General features: G+C 49.6%; 1 protein-coding gene across 2 annotated transcripts in view; it reads left to right on the forward strand.

Annotated features, from left to right (window-relative positions):
- PC (pyruvate carboxylase) overlaps positions 1–18,907 on the forward strand; it is a 363,791-nt gene that overhangs the window by 94,051 nt on the left and 250,833 nt on the right. For both annotated transcript variants that reach the window (XM_069965255.1, XM_069965254.1), the window contains one exon: positions 869–1,020. In XM_069965255.1, the coding sequence (XP_069821356.1) occupies positions 869–1,020 (152 nt within the window). The remainder of the gene's footprint in view (positions 1–868; positions 1,021–18,907) is intronic.

An 18,907-nucleotide genomic window follows, 5' to 3' on the forward strand; every position in this document is an offset into this window, starting at 1 on the left:
GACAAGTGTCCTTGTACTAAATTTACCTTCAGTCTACGTCCAGGAGTTGTCACACATCTCATCTGTCTCATAGGCTGCTTTGTTCATTGTCATTAGCTTGTAATGGGAACCTACGATGAGGCCCCCCCCATACCAATACCTTCATGCATCTCCTTTATTACCATTATTAACCTGCCACTCACTGGTGTAGGATTCCTGACTGCCCGCTATCTGTAGATTCTCGCATTGGATGTCCGGATGTCTGGCTGCGATAGTGTCATGCCATCTTTAATTCCTCTAACCTGTCCTCCGTAGACATGCTGCAGATACGACGTGTCTTAGAGCAGATGTTGGGTAGCAGGTGTCTGCACGTCCGCTCTGTTTATGGTGTTTTTAGTGCAATAAAAATGCTTTAATTTGCCGCCTTTACCAGTACTGACAGCGGTGTGTCCCCTGGATTTTTTCCTTTGGGTTTTTGTAGTCTGACTGCATACAAGCCTGCGAGCAGAGGAGAACACATCTTTAATGTCTGCGGGAGTTGCAGAGCAAGCAGTGTGTTTAATGGTCTTGATATGTTATAGCGGTGTATTGACCGTCTTAATCGCAGAAGCGCTAGAGCAAGTGTCATCTATCCATAGCTGAGAATTTACCCATAGTTCTTTTAATACAATGGTTGTGCAGCCATCACCTGTGCTCTGTATGCAGAGCCTTCTTCCTCGGTTTTCTCTCCAGTGTGGCTGTGCATTTTCCTGTAGAATCGAAGGAGCCTCCTAATTTTTCCCAGATAATGCTAGCTTACCCCCAGTACTCCTGCAGTGTCCTCTGTTTTATCTCAGCTCTGCATCCATGTATTTTTCTAATGCCAGATCTTGCTCCTTGTTTCCACCAGGTGACAAACACGGTAATGTGATACATCTATATGAACGTGATTGCTCTATCCAGAGAAGACACCAGAAGGTGGTGGAGATAGCACCGGCTGCTCAGCTGGACCCCCAACTCAGAGACCGCTTGACCCACGATTCTGTTAAACTTGCAAAGCAGGTGAGTTTGACTGACTGGGTTGTTTTCTGTGTAGTTATATATCCGGAATGATGGGTGGGTGGGCTCCCGTGTATCTCCACCAGAAACACAATCGATCTAAGAAAGCTATGCTGCCATAGAGCCACACCAGTGATGTCCACCAGATGACCACCACGTGCCGGCTCTGTGGATCAGGGTGAAGGCAGATTCCAAAGTACAGAATATCTCCATGTTTTGGTATATTCACCATCTCCAAAAGTTTTCGTCTTTTCCCCCTGGCTAAAGATATCAGGTCATTAATGGAGTCCGGGGTCACCACGAGCCTACATGACCATTACAGCTCTACCCCCCTACATGATCTTCTGTGTTCGTTTAGACCAGGGAGTTTTACAGATTCCTCCATTGGGCATAGAGGGTAACTCAGAATCCAAAGACTTTTGTCTCGTGTTTATCACCGTGTTTTTGCTAAGTTTCTGGAAAAAGTTTCTTTAGCAGAACAACATTGGTAGTTCTAACTGTATCTCCTATATTATGGATAGCATACCCCTTCATCTCTTTGTCAGATTGGCACATGGGATACACTGCTTTGTACTAAAAGAGGGGGCACTTCTGCTATCCGCAGAGTGTATTCTGTTGAGCTGTAACATCCTCCTTTTTAAAGGAGTTGTCTGGGAAAAATGCATACTTGTCCATGCTGCTGGGGCTGCGGGGAACATTTTGGTAATGTATACCTGCCTGTCTCGCTCCACTGTCACTGCTGGTTCCTGCGCCGCCTGCTCTGCACCGTTGTCTGTGTTTTCATAACATCCAATGACGTCCCATTGCCATTGAAAATGACAAGTTAGACCCTATGCTGAATGTCCATTTCTGGTGGTAGCGGCACATGAGTATGTAATGTGTGTTGCAGAGTAAGAGTATGTAAAAAGAGTGGTGCAGAGTGAGACCGGAAACCAGTGGTAGGAAATTGGGACTAACTACTTTAAGGCCCTATTACATAGGCCGATTATCATCCCACTTGGGGAGATATCGCCTCATGTATTAGGACCAGTGGTTGACTGAAAAGATTTCTCTTTGACCAGTCAAACAACCTGTCTTTGGCTGCAGATCTCCCTATGTAATAGTGCAGTGCTTATCAATTCCAGTCCTCATTAGGAGAAGCAGATGCACTCAGTAAATCCTAAAAAGATTGGGACGGATATCTGCTGAGGTATATGTCTGGTTTATTGCACCATGACTTCCCGAACATTCATTGAGTATGCAGTTTTATTCTAGTTTTCTTGCTGAGGGTAGACATTGCCCATACGGTTTCAATAACTGTGGGGCTTTCGTGTTTGTGTGTGTTTGTGTGGGTTTGTGTGTGTGTGTGTGTATATTTGTTTTTGTTTTTTTTTTAATTAAAAAAAAAATTTGAGGAAAACGCGGTGGTTGCATTATTCAGATATCCCCTTCGACATGACCGCACCACCAGAGAGAGGGACTCTGCCCCCAGAGAAAGGAAACCTGGAGAACTAAAAGGGCATGCCTTCCTCTCCATCCTCAGTGATTTCCTGTCCCTGAAGGAATCCTGGAGCAGAGCCCAGTGGGTTCTATACATCTTACAGGCTGGAGTCCCCCTAGTCCTATTCTGCAGTGGTATTGGTGAACTCTGTTGTCCGCTTTTTTGTGGTATAAGTCCGACTCTCTTGCTCTTCATTGCCCCCCTTACCTCCCTTACCTCAGATGTAAGGAGGATGAAGTGAAGGCTTGCAACGCTCAAGTCTGTAGTTACAGACCGGAGAAGCCAGTAGGACGTGGGCAGGAGGGGACAGACGGCAGCAGATCACCAGTCGCCCCATCCCCATGCCTACTGTGTTGTGTTCACAGCATCCCATAGACTTTACTATAGAGCAGAGGTATAACTTGGCTTTCTTTCATCCAGGGAAAAGCTTCAGTTTATTGCTCTAACCTTGTATGTAAATTCCCTGGCGGAGCACAGTTTCCCTCCTGGCAGTCAGCACCCAAGGCTCGAGCCCGAGTTGCCCCCGATACCCCAGCTATACATTCTGCCTGTGAATCTGCAGCTCAGAACATCTATCCCTTCTGTGTAATATGAGCCGTGCTAGGCACATCGTGCTTGCAGAATTTTAATATCATGTGGAATCTGTCAGGACAAGTCCCTGTATATCAGAAATGTTGAAACCCTGATCCGTAACACACAAATATGGAGAAAGCCTTGAATCCTGACCTCACCTACTGCACGTCCTGTGCCATCTTTTAACAACCCGTACAAATGACCACAGGAGGCAGATACGTTTCTTTACTGATTTTAGTACACGTAGTAAAATTTGTCAAAGACTGTAATAAAGGATGTTATGACCACAGCGCTCCCATGACAGCGCCGCTTGTAGTTGTATGCGGTACGAGCTTGATCACGGCTCCGATGAAACCCGAGCACAAAGTCCCTCTTTGAGCGAGATGGAAAGGTCTTGCCGCATTGGGACATCACAGCCTCATCTGGTTAATCGGACGCGCTCTGATGTCTGGTGACTGCAGACGTTTCTGATAATTCTTGGATCCAGTAGAGGGCAGTGGAGACATTGGATCCACAAGAGAGCTCTTCCTTTCTGTTATATCACCGTGGATGGGGAGATTTTTTTTTATTTTTTATTTTTTTATTACACAGCTTGTTCTTGCTTTTCGGTCTATTTAGAGCCGCTGTGATGTAATAAGTCCTGGTGGCGGGTAGCCGTATTGTAAAGTAATGAGAAGTTGGGAGACGCGGATGACCTTGCTGTAGAGTTCAGCCTCTTGGTCACTGCAGTCGATTTCCCTTGTAGAATGGATCCTGATGAACTTCATGATTTGCCGAAACCTCGCAGTGACTGAAGCATCTGAGTGATTGTCAGTCCTGCCGCACCGCGTAGGATAGGGTTCATTGCCGGTTGCCTTCCCCTGGCATATACATGTCATTTTTAAAGTTGTCTCTACGCTCTCTGCAAACATCCTATTTCCTAGAGAATATATAATGACGCTATTGCTATAATGTCGTGCCGCATTCAGGCACAATGGTTGTTATCATACACACTCCGGAAAGTGAATTTCATTTGTCGCCATGTGAATTGATGATTGACCTTGACACGGAGCGGAGGTAGGAAGCGTTTCCCGTCCTCTTATTTATATTCAGCCCGTTCCTGTCTCTCAACCTCATAAAAGCCTGATACACGGTGAATTAAGATACTTGCAGAACTCCCTTTTTTCTTTTATTAGAGCAATTTGTAAACACTGTTAAAAGAAATTGGCTCCGAGTCCCAGCTGCCCTTACGACGTCTTGTGGGTTTTGGAGGTAATCCAGATTGCTGAGGGTTCGAATGCCTATTTCACCGGCTGAGAGGAGACATCATGGGGCTGATGCATATATAAGAGCATATCTTTGGCGCTCGCTGTGGCTTGCAATGTGCTTATCTTTCGTTTTCTTATCTGGCTTTGCTATACTGGGAGATAGGACTTGAAAATTTAATGTGATTGTGATTTAGCTCGCAGTGTTCTAGGTTATTTGCGAGCCTTTTGCTCTATTCACGTAGTCACAGGAACCTAGACATTGCCGATTGTTCCTTTACCCGTGAACGCTCTGATCATGGATAAGTGGGAACGCTTGACCCCTCAGGTAGACGCGCCTCGTGAACAGACACGCTGGTGAGTAGATTACAGGCTATTTGGATGTTTCCTCTGGATATAGCGAGTGGTTTGCCAGCTGGACACCGTTTTTCCTACTCGGCTTCATTCCGCACAGAACAGTGCCAGGTGTCTCCAAAAGGGCTTTGCTGAGAAAGTGGTGAAAGATTGGCAGTGCCCAGCATGTGATAACCATCTATCCTGGTGGTATCAAGGCCAGAGGATTTTTTGATGCCTGTAGTCAATGATTATGCCGCCATCTGTTGTGCCAGTTTCATCGCTCTCGGCTGGGCTACACCCATATTAAAGAATCTTTCATTTTTTTTATTTTTTGTGCAAGATTATTAAACCGTACGTTAACAATGGCACAAAAGATCTGAGAGCTCTTCAGATATTGTAGTGGAGCCCTTCTATGTAAAGGACTTTAATTATGCTATTTGCAAGGTGGAAGTGGACCTTCTAGTGTTAACTGTGTTAGATGCGTGGTATTTTTGAAATACCTCTTAACAATTCAATGAAGACATTTTGTTCCCATTGCCTTAGGTTTATAAAATCCAGCCCCTACCAGGGCAGCCGCCTTTACGAACATTAGTGAAAGAATGGGTTGGTCTAAAGAGTATGGTACTGTAAAAGAGTCCTGCTGAAACAAGTCAGTTCCTCAGATTTCCCTCCTCTCTGCGGTGAACGGTATTATTTAGGAACCACCACAACTCGTCTGCAAAGAGTGGGGTCACCAAGTGCTGGACACAATGCATAAGTCGCCAACACTCAGTAACTGGAGACCAAACCTCATTTGGCATCAGTACGAGGTTGTTCTTTAGGGTTTGCCTAGAACTCTGAGTCCCAGTGAGGGAAAATTTTTAATGCAACAGTACACCGTGACCTCACAGAGCCCTGACATTGGTTTCTGAGACATAAACCACCACCACAGGTGGTGTGGAGGTATTAAGAAATGTAATGCATGTGTATGGGACCTATTACGATAATTCTTATTTAGCACTGATTAATTTATTTCATTCATTTTTCCCAGAATGCAAGGTGAACAACCATCTTTATAGTCTACATATTTTACTACCTTTTCAGCTGCAACTAAAAAAAAGATAAGACCATCAGGATTTGGTGCTCTCATTGTTAGAGATGGCAGCAGCTGAAAGAAAAGACAGGGGGTAGAGAATCCTTGGAGGATAGCTCACACATGCTGTAGATGGAAAGGAGACCACTTAAAAGGTAACTTGCAGCAGAGAATCTCATAGGCTGTGTACAGGAGAGTACAAAAGAGAGAAAATAGAGCATGCTACAGAAGCAAAAGTAAGCAAAATTCGAATGAAGATCTATGGATAATGTTTTTGTACAGCAAGTACAAAGCCAGGATTTAAATGAGCCTTTCAAAGCTGTCCTTAGCCTTTAAAGCCAGAGATACTTTACTGAACATGGTGCCCCTACTTTTTAGAGGTTTTTTCCTTTTGTGCCCCGCTTTTGCATTGCAGGTACAGCAGATTTGCACCTGTTATTGTTATTGTTGTTATTATTATTATTATTATTATAATATATTTTTTTTTAAAGGAGGTGCTGTTGTTATTTTTTTACATGGTTCTGTATAAACAGTAATTGGGTACTTTGCATGGCCTAACTTGGAAGTGAAGAAGCTGGGAGATTAGGACCAAAGTTGTGCTTATAATAGGTGGAGAAGACGGCACTGCGGCGCTCATCATAAAAGCTTCTAAGGCCTGAATCCTTGGAAAGAGGTATCAATAATTATCTACCTGGAACATCATGCATCACTCACATCCTGAAAGGTTCTCTTTGATGTGTGGGAGAGATGCATTGTTTGTTCTGTGCTGACCTGTCACTCGGTGATGAGAGAAATGCTGGTGACACTGTGGGGAAATGAAGAGAGGAGAATCACAATATGTGCCGCCGCGGCTGCCGTTGTCTCCGTAAACAAGATATTTAACTCTCAAGTAGTCTCTGTAGGAGATGCAGATTGTTCTGATGATATTGGGGGGAGAATATGTTTAACGGGCTAGGCCTAGGTGTACCTGCGGTGGAAGGAGGCCATCAGACTAAAGAGTAAAGGAGACCCGATGGTCTGTGGCTATGTGCAATTTGGACTGTCACTTATAGTGGCAGCGTTCTTTGCCCGCCAAGAAATAACCAATCACAGATGTCTGGCTCTGGTTGCATAGCTGTGTGCCAGACATCTGCTCCCCTTAGGAGTCTATGATCGCCTCGCTGGGTGTGTTCCTGGCCTGGCCCCCAGTCTGAGACTGTGACAGAGCAAAGGTGACAACCTTTACAACATACTAAATGCAGATTTAGGCTCTTCTCGACACTAGGCAGGTGGATGCAGTCTTTTCTTCCTTGGTCCATACCCAGTTCTTTGACCCTCATGGAAAACCTACACATTGACGGTTCAATGTCCTTCAGCTTGTTATTAGGCAGAGTTTAGAAGACACAGATTAAAAAGGTTTATATAGCTTTTGGGGTTGTCTCACCAGAGATGATCTCTATATAGGAGATGTGCAGCCAGCCAGACACTTTCCCCGCAGCAGATATGTGTGGCCGCCATTCAGACGAATGGCTGTCTTTATGATGCACGGATGGCTCGAGTGCATCGGAGCAGAAGCTGTTCTTCCTGTGACGGCCATATTCCCTAATAGCCCATATGGAAAGGGCCTTTTATGTATTTTAGCTAGATCTTCCTTGATGTGCCAGGAGTAAAAACCCACTTCTGCAAGTTGTCTGTAAATGTGAAGGCCACATATATTTAATAGAAGTAACGGAGCAGTGGAATGTATAATATTTCTTCATAATCCCCATAAAAGATCAAGTATTTGCTGTACCGTTCAACTGCCTTCTGTATTCCTGCAAAGAAGTTTTTCGTCTGCTACAGAACTGTCTCCTTTATGTTGTTGTCCAAGGTGGACCGCCGACCATGCAGCCCCACCTCTAGTGGCCGAAATGTAAAGAAACAACCTGGAACCTAAGCTGTTAAATTAGTCTCTACTAGTGGTAATATTTCTACACTCGGAGGGCATCGTATAGATGTGCGGAGCCCATACTCTGGGAAAAAGGATATGCAATGCAGCTCTTTCCTTTCAAGTAAGTGTTTTGACTGGAATAAGAAGCCTTAGAACTTGACATGCTCTGTACTGACGAGTGGCAATAACCACATAGCAGGTAATCGTTCCTTTTGAAGAGCTTTCTGGCTTGGCTTAAATCCCAAGTCATGTTCTCAGGCTTCTAATTGTCGTTAAGTACTGACTTGAAGGGAAAAGGTGGGATCCGAGAGCTGCTTTGCATATCCAAGAATTCCTGGTAGAGGGAATGGCCTAGAAGAAGGATAATCTTTCCTTCTGAAGAGTTGTGTGGCTAATAGGGGTTTCACACGGAACGATTTATCGTTCGAATTTGCACAATAACGGTCAAATTCGAACGATAACTGTACATGTAAACGCAGCGAACGATCAAGCGACGAGCGAGAAATCGTTCATTTTGATCTTTCAACAACTTCTCAAATCGTCGTTGATCGTTCGCAAAAAATTCGCAGATTGTTCCATGTAAACAGTCTTTCAACGATTTCACCTATGTATGAGAGAGGCTTAAACGGTTGCAAAACGATTTTTCCGTACGATGTATCGTTCTGTGTAAACGCTGATCGTTATGAAAAAAACATTGTTCATTCTAAATCGTTAATCGTGCGATCGGGGGAATTATCGCTCCGTGTAAAAGTACCATTAGCCTGACCTCCTATAGTCTCACTTTCTTGGAGGAAGACTGATTTCTGAATTTCTTCTTTGCTCCCTCCACTTCATGACTTGTCGCCTGACCGTTCTCCTGGAATCATCTTTGTGCCTTCTGAGGAACCGAATCGCATCCTCCATACAGGAAATTTTCACTATACTATAATTTATACTATACGGCCTTATTGGCACTATGCCCCTGTGAAGTCTATAGTGAAAGAAAGATATATTATAAAAAATACTAAGGCATATTTTTGATCATCCACATAGAACTTGGTTGATGGTATGAAGAACATGCCTACTTGCATCAAGTTTCAATTATATGCATGTGATACTAGTATGTTCTCAATTGTTAAAGGAAAAATTATAACGTTTCCCGCCACTGTCATGTCTTATACATAAGCTGACGTGTCTCCTGTAAGAAAGGTCAGGCTTTCACGGACTGGAGAATCCTGCTCATTGTAGATGTCTCTTCAGGAAGCCGAGATGGCAGGGAATTAGCGAGCAGTCACAAATTGCAGGCAGCGTCTGCCAGTGAATCTGGGACCGGCCACCTGCAGTGACTTCCATTACTTAACCTCAGCAATTCACTCGGAGCCCGTGTAATTGTATGATTGTCAGCTCGGTATCGCGGGGTGCAGCTGAGCCCTGTCCATGTTCCCCGTTGACGTAGACCAAAGTGATGAATTGGATACATGAGCAGTATTTAATGGGAATCGGTGTGTATTTTACAAGGTTGACATTACTTAAAGTTTATAGAAGGAGAATCAAGACTTATACATGAGCGGTGGCATTATCGTACAGTCAGTTTTCTTAGACAATGGCTTCAAAAACTGCATCAAGAATGGCAGGTGTGAAAGCACTCTTAAGTATACAGAGCTGATTTCTTGTCCACTCCAAAATTAAATAAACAGAACTTTATATACAGCGAAACCTTGGATTACAAGTAACTGGGTCTGAGAGCATTTTGCGAGAAAAGCTAATTAAAAAAAAAATTAAAAAATTGTAGCTCTGTAAGCAAGCAATGTTTAGTAATATAACATCCCCCCACCCCCCCCCCCCTTTGTCCCAATCCTGATGCTGTACTAAGTAGAAAGCTTATCATTTTAACCCACTGCTACCTGATCAACTCTGCTGGTGATCAGCCGCCTTCCCTCCAGTGCTTGTCCGTGTCTGGGACTCTGTAGAACTGCGGAGATCCTCCTGTGGAGGCGGGTAGCTCTGCCTCATCTCCTCTCTCTGCTTCTGGAGGACTAAGTGTAAGTGAGGCTCTCGTGCCCTCCTACTCTAGCGTTCAGGCAGCCGAGATCCTACTTGCACAGACTTAAAGTGACTGTACCACCAGGCCCAGGCTGAAGGGCCTGAATGGAACCCTATCATAGAGGGGCTAGGGTTTCCTCCCACTAAGGGTGGGTCGGCCCGCCTCCAGTGCTTCAGCCTGGGCCTGGCGGTACAGTCACTTTAACCCAACGGTGAGTGCTTCAACTCCCCAGGACCTCATCCGGACAGCTTCTGCTCGTGTGTCGTCACCATCTTGCCTACATGTCGATGGTGTGTGACCTCTGCTTTCCTCTAACCCTTAACACCTTCACCGATAGCTGCTCCAGCGTATGTATATATATATATATATATATATATATATATATATATATATATATATATATATAGTTCTCTATTGATACAAAACACCGTACCTACCTTATTTTTGAGTTGTGGAACGAATCGTCTGTGTTGGGAAATTCTGCTTTGATATACAAGTGATTCAGATTACAAGCTATACAATGTTTCCGGAAAAAACTATGCTCGTAATCCAAGGTTTTTCGATACATACATATATATGCGTGTGAGTTTTAAATGGGTGGCTCTAATTGATGTCTAGCTCTTAAACATGCTCATACAAAGAAGGTGTCATGGCCGCGGCGGCGTCCCGTGCTCCGGGCCGCCGCCGCGACCGCCATCCTGCCCAGGCAGCTGCCGGGGTCCTGGTGCAGGGACCCGGCGCTGCGGTCTGTTCGGCCCCGGGGGGCGCCTCACCTCGTCCCGCTCCGCCTTCCGTCTGTGCCGGCCGGCGCGCGCGTCCCTGCCTCCTAGGGCGCGCGCGCGCCGGCTGTCTCAGATTTAAAGGGCCAGTCCGTCCCTAATTGATAGTTGCACCCAATCACTCCCTATAAATCCCAGCATGCCCTGTCCCCTGTGTTGGAGCCTCTACATGCTTCCCATAGCGTTTGGCCCAACTCCCTGTTGTTCCTGATACCTGTCCGCTACCTGGTCCCTAGTCCTTGTTCCTGTTTCCTGCCCGCTACCCAGTCCCTACTCCTAGTCCCTGGTTCCTGCTTCCCGTCTCACTGCTGTTCCTGTGTTCAGCCTGTCACCTGCGGTACGCCTACACGCCACTGTCAGCACCTACTCCTGCCACGCCTCGCCTGCCGTCACCAGCAACCAAGCCAGGGGTAGCGACCTGGGGGTCGTCTGCCGCAGCAAGTCCATCCCGCTTTGCGGCGGGCTCTGGTGAAAACCAGCGGCCCCTTAGACTCCGCTCCCTGGTGAGGTTTGTGCCATCGCTGGTGCCGGTCCAGTGGATCCACTACTCCAGGCGTTACAGTAGGCTCCAACTAGGGCTGGGCGATATTGACCTAAATCATTATCGCGGTTAATCGTACATGTAGCCGCGGTAACGATAACTGAACGATAATTATGACACGCCCCTTAGGTAAGCCACACCCTTCTGCAAGCCACACCCACTTAACCGTGCCAACCTGGGGATATTTTGTTTTAATAGAGTAAAAAAAAAGTAACTCACTGAGCAGCAACACAAGGATGAGCCATTTAGTCTATTGTCATTATTTGTTATTATAATTAGGGGGTCTCAGAGAACCTGGACATGTATATACAGGTATACAGCTACAATAGGACATGTATATACGGGTATACAGCAATGTACAAAGTACAGGACGTGTATATACAGGTATAGCGCTATGTACTACATAGCTGTATACCTGTGTATGCATGTCCTGTAGTGCGTACATAGCTGTATACCAGTATATACACATCCTGTAGTGTGTATAGCTGTATACCCGTATATACACGTCCTGTAGTGGCAGTATTATATATGTATGTCCACAATACAAGACGTGTATACACAGGTATACAGCTATGCAGGTTCTACATTAAAAACACATGCACACTCAGCTAAGCTGAGCATTCATGTGTCTAATGGTGCGTTTACACAGGCAAATTTAACTGATAGATCTTTGAAGCCAAAGCCAGGAACAGACTATAAACAAGGATCAGGTCATAAAGCAAAGCCTGAGATTTCTCCTCTTTTTAAATCCATTCCTGGCTTTGGATTTCAAAATCTGTCAGATAAATCTCTGTGTAAATGCACCCTTAGAGGATCACAAAAGACAGCTGGGGGTGGAGCAGGGGCATAGCTAGGATTCATGACACCCCATAGCAAAAAAAATAAAAATAAATAAATACATGGGGCCCCATGAATTTTGTATGAGCCCCCCAACCTCTGGCAGCACATCAAATAGAAGAGGGGGCAGCTGAAGCGGGGGCAAGGGGGACTGCAATTAGAACTGGGGCAGGGTGGCAGCAGCTGGGGGTGATCTGGGCAGAAGGGGGGGCAGAAGCTGGGGGTGATCTGGGCAGAAGGGGGGGGTAGAAGCTGGGGGAGATCTAGGCAGAAGGGGGGGGCAGAAGCTGGGGGAGATCTAGGCAGAAGGGGGGGCAGAAGCTGGGGGAGATCTAGGCAGAAGGGGGGGGTAGAAGCTGGGGGAGATCTAGGCAGAAGGGGGGGGCAGAAGCTGGGGGAGATCTAGGCAGAAGGGGGGGCAGAAGCTGGGGGAGATCTAGGCAGAAGGGGGGGGGTAGAAGCTGGGGGAGATCTAGGCAGAAGGGGGGGGTAGAAGCTGGGGGAGATCTAGGCAGAAGGGGGGGGGGGCAGAAGCTGGGGGAGATCTAGGCAGAAGGGGGGGGGTAGAAGCTGGGGGAGATCTAGGCAGAAGGGGGGGGGGGGTAGAAGCTGGGGGAGATCTAGGCAGAAGGGGGGGTAGAAGCTGGGGGAGATCTAGGCAGAAGGGGGGGGGCAGAAGCTGGGGGAGATCTAGGCAGAAGGGGGGGGGAGAAGCTGGGGGAGATCTAGGCAGAAGGGGGGGGCAGAAGCTGGGGGAGATCTAGGCAGAAGGGGGGGGGCAGAAGCTGGGGGAGATCTAGGCAGAAGGGGGGGGGGGTAGAAGCTGGGGGAGATCTAGGCAGAAGGGGGGGGGGTAGAAGCTGGGGGAGATCTAGGCAGAAGGGGGGGGGATATCTAGACAGAAGGGGGGGGTAGAAGCTGGGGGATATCTAGGCAGAAGGGGGGGAGATCTAGGCAGAAGGGGGGGGTAGAAGCTGGGGGAGATCTAGGCAGAAGGGGGGGGGGCAAAAGCTGGGGGAGATATAAACTGTATCTTCTCCCTTGTCACTAGGGAGAAGATACAGCACTGGCACACACTTGGCCCTCACGGCTGCCACCTCCTCTAACCCCCCCCCCCTCCCGAACAGTCGCTGACCTGCTCCTCATACCCGACACACATGCGGCATTTCTGACAGTCGCCGACCCGCTCTTCATAACCAGCACTGAGTTCACACGCGGCCCTCCTGGCCGCACGCAGCCGCAGGTTCCCGGTCTCTGGAGAAGGAGGTTGCAGGGACCGGGGGATCGTGTGATGGATGGCGTCGCTGCGCTGGGGCTGTATAGTGGGATGTGGGGGCGCAGTGCAGACCCCCGATCCCGCTATACAGCTTCACCACCCACAGCGACGCCATCCATCACACGATCCCCCGGTCCCTGCAACCTCCTTCTCCAGAGACCGGGAACCTGCGGCTGCGTGCGGCCAGGAGGGCCGCGTGTGAACTCAGTGCTGGTTATGAAGAGCGGGTCGGCTCTTCCGGAGTGAGTGGCGGGGGCGGCCGGGAATGCCGCGTGTCTGCCAGGTATGAGGAGCGGGTCAGCCACTGTTCGGGGTGAGAGGAGATGGGGGGCGATGGGCTGCTGCCAAATGTCAGACTGCTGCAGGGCAGGGGATGGGAGGTCACCTGCCTCAATAGTAAATGTGCGCCCTGGCTGGAATCCCAGGCAGGTTGGGGGCGGGGACACTGGGGAGCTGAGGGGGCGGAGAAATACCGCAAATACCGCCCTGGCAAAGTTGAGGTCGGTTTACCGACGCCAGGGACGGTATCGGTATTTTCACGGTATACCGCCCAGCCCTAGCTCCAACCATGGATCCCGGCGAGGTGCCTGATCTCCGTGACGTCGCCAGAGTGGTCGCTCAACAGGCTCAACAGATCCAGCAGCAGTCGCAGCAAATCCAGCAATTGACTGCCGCCCTACAGCAGCATACTACAGGCCAGCGCCCACCACCACCTGCAGCCACCTCGGGACTTCGATTGGCCCTCCCGAATAAATATGGAGGCGATCCCAAGCTGTGCAGGGGATTCCTGACTCAATGCACAATGCATATTGAACTGTTAAGTAGTCAGTTTCCCACCGAGCGCTCTAAAGTGGCCTTTATCATCAGCCTATTGGAGGGTAGAGCTCTGGCCTGGGCCACGCCACTGTGGGACCGTGATGATCCTGTTGCTGCCAATCTCCGGGCCTTCCTGGCCGAGTTTCGCTCCGTCTTTGAGGAACCTGCCCGTGCCACCTCTGCTGAGACTGCTCTTCTCAACCTCTCTCAAGGGAGCTCCTCTGTCGGTGACTACGCCATCCAGTTCCGCACCCTGGCAGCTGAATTGGACTGGAACGAGGCCGCCCTTGTAGCCACCTTCAAGAAGGGCCTATCCAGCCGAGTGAAAGACGTACTCTCCGCCCGCGACCTCCCTTCTTCTCTAAATGATCTTATCTTACTGGCTACCAGAGTCGACAACCGGTTTTCCGAGAGAGAGGAGGAGGTCCGGCAGGAACGACGACTGAGCCTGCCCGTCGCCATCCTCGGCTGGCACCGGTGTTCCAGAGTCCCGTTGCTCCTATACCCCAGTCTTCTCCAGAGGTCCCAATGCAGGTGGAACGAGCTCGTCTGACGACTGATGAGAGAGCCCGTCGGATGGAGCTGAATCTCTGTCTCTATTGCGGTGGTGCAGATCACTACCGGCAGAGATGTCCCCAGCGTCCTCAGCGTCCGGGAAACGCTCGCACCTAGGTCCGGTGGGAGAGGCCTCCCTAGGTGTGAATGCCACCTCTCCAAGGTTGACTATACCCGTCTCCATCCAGACGCCTTCAGGGCAAGTTTTCCAGACTACTGCCCTCATCGACTCTGGCTCTGCTGGCAGTTTCATCTCTGCTTCTTTGGTCCAAAGATGGCGGCTACCCGTGATCCAGCTAGCCCAACCCCGGTCTATCTCTTCGGTTACGGGGGAGATTCTTACCGAAACTGTGCACTGCCAGACGGCACCCCTAGCCCTCCAGGTGGGCGCCTTACATCAGGAGAGGATCTCCTTCTATGTCTTGTGTCATTCCTCTTCCAACATCCTGCTGGGCCTTCCTTGGCTGCAATTTCATACCCCTAAGCTGGACTGGAGAACTGGGGAGGTTCTCAGCTGGGGCCAGGACTGTCATAACCAGTGTCTGAGATCTCCTCAACCCAAGTGCTCTACGAGGTCACCTGCTGATGTCAAGCCTCTAGCCGGTCTACCGGAGGACTATCAAGATTTCGGTGATGTTTTCTCGGCCAAGGAGGCGGACTCTCTACCACCTCATCGGGCCTATGATTGCCCTATTGACCTTCTTCCCGGGGCATCTCCTCCACGTGGTCGGGTATACCCTCTCTCTGTGCCCGAGACGGAAGCCATGTCCTCCTACATCCGGGAGAACTTACTAAAGGGCTTCATCCGTAAATCCACGTCTCCCGCTGGCGCAGGATTCTTCTTTGTCCAGAAGAAGGACGGTTCCCTTCGCCCATGCATAGACTACCGGGGCTTGAATAAGGTGACTGTTAAAAATCGCTATCCTCTGCCACTTATTCCTGAACTATTCGACCGTCTTCGTGGAGCTAGGATCTTCTCCAAACTGGATCTCAGGGGAGCGTATAACTTGATCCGTATTCGTAAAGGAGATGAATGGAAGACCGCTTTCAACACCAGAGATGGGCACTACGAATACCTGGTCATGCCATTCGGCCTATGCAATGCCCCAGCGGTCTTCCAGGAATTCGTGAACGACATCTTCCGAGACCTCCTCTATGTCTGCGTCATTGTCTATTTGGATGACATTTTGGTCTTCTCCCCAGATCAGCAGACTCATGTGGCACAAGTGCGTCAGGTCCTCCGAAGACTACGGGCCAATCATTTATACGCCAAGCTTGAGAAGTGTGTTTTCCATCAGCGCAGTCTTCCATTTCTTGGCTATATCGTCTCCGACCAGGGTCTACAAATGGATCCGGCCAAGCTCTCAGCTGTCCTCCAATGGCCACGCCCTGTGGGACTTAGAGCTATCCAGCGCTTCCTTGGATTCGCCAACTATTATCGGCAATTCATCCCTCACTTCTCCACCCTGGTCGCACCCATCGTGGCTCTCACTAAAAAGAAGGCGGACCCCAGACGTTGGCCTCCAGAGGCCGAACAAGCCTTCAATAGCCTCAAGTCTGCCTTTGCCTCTGCTCCTGCCCTAGTCCGCCCGGATGTCTCCAGGCCGTTTTCTCTCGAGGTCGATGCTTCTTCTGTGGGCGCAGGAGCCGTTCTCTCGCAAAGGGACTCATCAGGCAAGACCAGAACCTGCGGGTTCTTTTCTAAGACTTTCTCCCCTGCCGAGAGGAACTATACTATTGGGGACCGTGAACTCCTGGCCATTAAGTTGGCACTGGAGGAGTGGCGTCATCTACTAGAGGGGGCTAAACACCCCGTTAACATCTATACGGACCACAAGAACCTCCTCTACCTCCAGTCGGCTCAACGCCTCAATCCCCGGCAGGCCAGGTGGTCTCTCTTCTTCTCTCGGTTCAACTTTACCATCCATTTCCGTCCAGCCGAGAGGAATCTAAAGGCCGATGCATTATCCCGAGCATCCGATGTCATGGGGCAAGAGGAATCTCCTCGTCACATTATACCTCCCGACCGCCTAGTACCAGTTGCTACTTCTGCTCTGCAGAGACTGCCCCCCGGGAAGACTTATGTGCGCCCCGCGCTCCGTAAACGCATCTTGAAGTGGGGGCATTCCTCTTTGGTGGCCGGGCATCCAGGAACTAAAAAAACTGGACAATTGATCTCCCGTCACTACTGGTGGCCCAATCTCCTCCAGGATGTCAAGGATTTTGTGGCTTCCTGTGCAGTCTGTGCCAGGAATAAGTCTCCTCGTCAAAGACCTGCCGGCCTACTTTTGCCCTTGCCAGTCCCGGACCATCCCTGGCACCACATTGGGATGGATTTCATCACAGACCTACCTCCATCTGCGGGCAATACAGTTATTTGGGTGGTGACGGACCGCTTCTCTAAAATGGCTCACTTCGTGGCTCTTCCTGGCCTACCCTCTGCTCCTCATCTGGCTCAGTTGTTCTTCCGACACATCTTCCGCCTGCATGGACTTCCTCTTCACATTGTGTCCGACCGAGGCTCTCAATTTGTCTCTAAGTTTTGGCGTTCCCTCTGCTCGCAGCTCCAAGTAAAGCTGGACTTCTCATCAGCCTACCATCCCCAGTCTAACGGGCAGGTGGAGAGAGTCAATCAGATCCTGGGTAACTACCTACGGCATTTTGTGTCCAGCCGCCAAGACAACTGGTCCGATCTCCTTCCATGGGCGGAATTCTCCTATAACCATCTGGACTCGAGTTCCACAGGCAAGTCTCCTTTCTATGTGGTTTACGGGCATCATCCTCGTCCTCCTCTGCCTCTCTCTCCATCCTCTGGGGTCCCAGCCGTGGAGGAGCTGTTATCTGACCTGCAGTCGATCTGGGAACAAACTCGACAGTCCTTACTCAAAGCCTCTGAACGCATGAAGGACCAGGCGGATAAGAAGAGGAGACCTGCCACGAATTTTCGTCCAGGTGACAAAGTCTGGCTCTCGGCCAAATATGTTCGACTCAAGATTCCCAGCTACAAGTTGGGTCCTCGATTCCTTGGTCCTTTTTCGGTGCTAAAACGCATCAACCCTGTCACCTACAAACTCCGCCTGCCTCCTACTATGCGGATTCCGAACGCCTTCCATGTCTCCCTCTTGAAACCTGTGGTCCTCAACCGGTTCTCCGATCAGTCTCCGTTCTCTGTACCACAAGCCGTCTCAGACGACGTCTACGTTGTTAAAGATATTCTGGCCATGAAAACTGTCAGAGGGAGACGTTTCTTCCTGGTGGACTGGAGAGGATTTGGTCCTGAGGAGAGGTCCTGGGAACCCGAGGCTAACATCCTGGATAAAGATCTCATCAAGGGATTCCTGCAGGCAAGAAAGAGGGGGAGGCCAAAGGGGGGGGGGTACTGTCATGGCCGCGGCGGCGCCCCGTGCCCCGGGCCGCCGCCGCGACCGCCATCCTGCCCAGGCAGCTGCCGGGGTCCTGGTGCAGGGACCCGGCGCTGCGGTCTGTTCGGCCCCGGGGGGCGCCTCACCTCGTCCCGCTCCGCCTTCCGTCTGTGCCGGCCGGCGCGCGCGTCCCCGCCTCCTAGGGCACGCGCGCGCCGGCTGTCTCAGATTTAAAGGGCCAGTCCGTCCCTAATTGATAGTTGCACCCAATCACTCCCTATAAATCCCAGCATGCCCTGTCCCCTGTGTTGGAGCCTCTACATGCTTCCCATAGCGTTTGGCCCAACTCCCTGTTGTTCCTGCTTCCCGTCTCACTGCTGTTCCTGTGTTCAGCCTGTCACCTGCGGTACGCCTACACGCCACTGTCAGCACCTACTCCTGCCACGCCTCGCCTGCCGTCACCAGCAACCAAGCCAGGGGTAGCGACCTGGGGGTCGTCTGCCGCAGCAAGTCCATTCCTCTTTGCGGCGGGCTCTGGTGAAAACCAGCGGCCCCTTAGACTCCGCTCCCTGGTGAGGTTTGTGCCATCGCTGGTGCCGGTCCAGTGGATCCACTACTCCAGGCGTTACAGAAGGCTATCAGTCATTAAGTGACTCCACCCACTGGACTCCTATGCCCAGAATGAGCAGGTTACAAATGTTGCGGAGTCTTTTTTTACACAGTATACTATATATTAATCTGCTCAGCTCCTTCTGCTCTATAACATTCTGCCTGCAGCTTCGAAAGCATTTTTAATGTGACAGGTTCCCTTTAAGTGGGCTACAAGCCAATTCTAGCAATTCATCTGCTACAAGAATAGACTGATCTTATTATACATGATGTATAATAACCATAAATAATTAATCATTTTATAAAATAATATGTAATAATACCAGGAATATAAATCCCGGCCTGTCACTTTCTAAGAAAGCGGCAGTAGAAGACGAGACTGAGCTATAGCACAACTGCTTCCAGATACATGTCCATAGTTTCCTATAGCCTTGGCAGAATCCTGTAGGTGGGTTTGCTAGTCTTTGTCGGTGTTCGC

Source organism: Dendropsophus ebraccatus, chromosome 4, assembly GCF_027789765.1.
Source record: "Dendropsophus ebraccatus isolate aDenEbr1 chromosome 4, aDenEbr1.pat, whole genome shotgun sequence".
NCBI classification, from domain to species: Eukaryota; Metazoa; Chordata; class Amphibia; order Anura; family Hylidae; genus Dendropsophus; species Dendropsophus ebraccatus.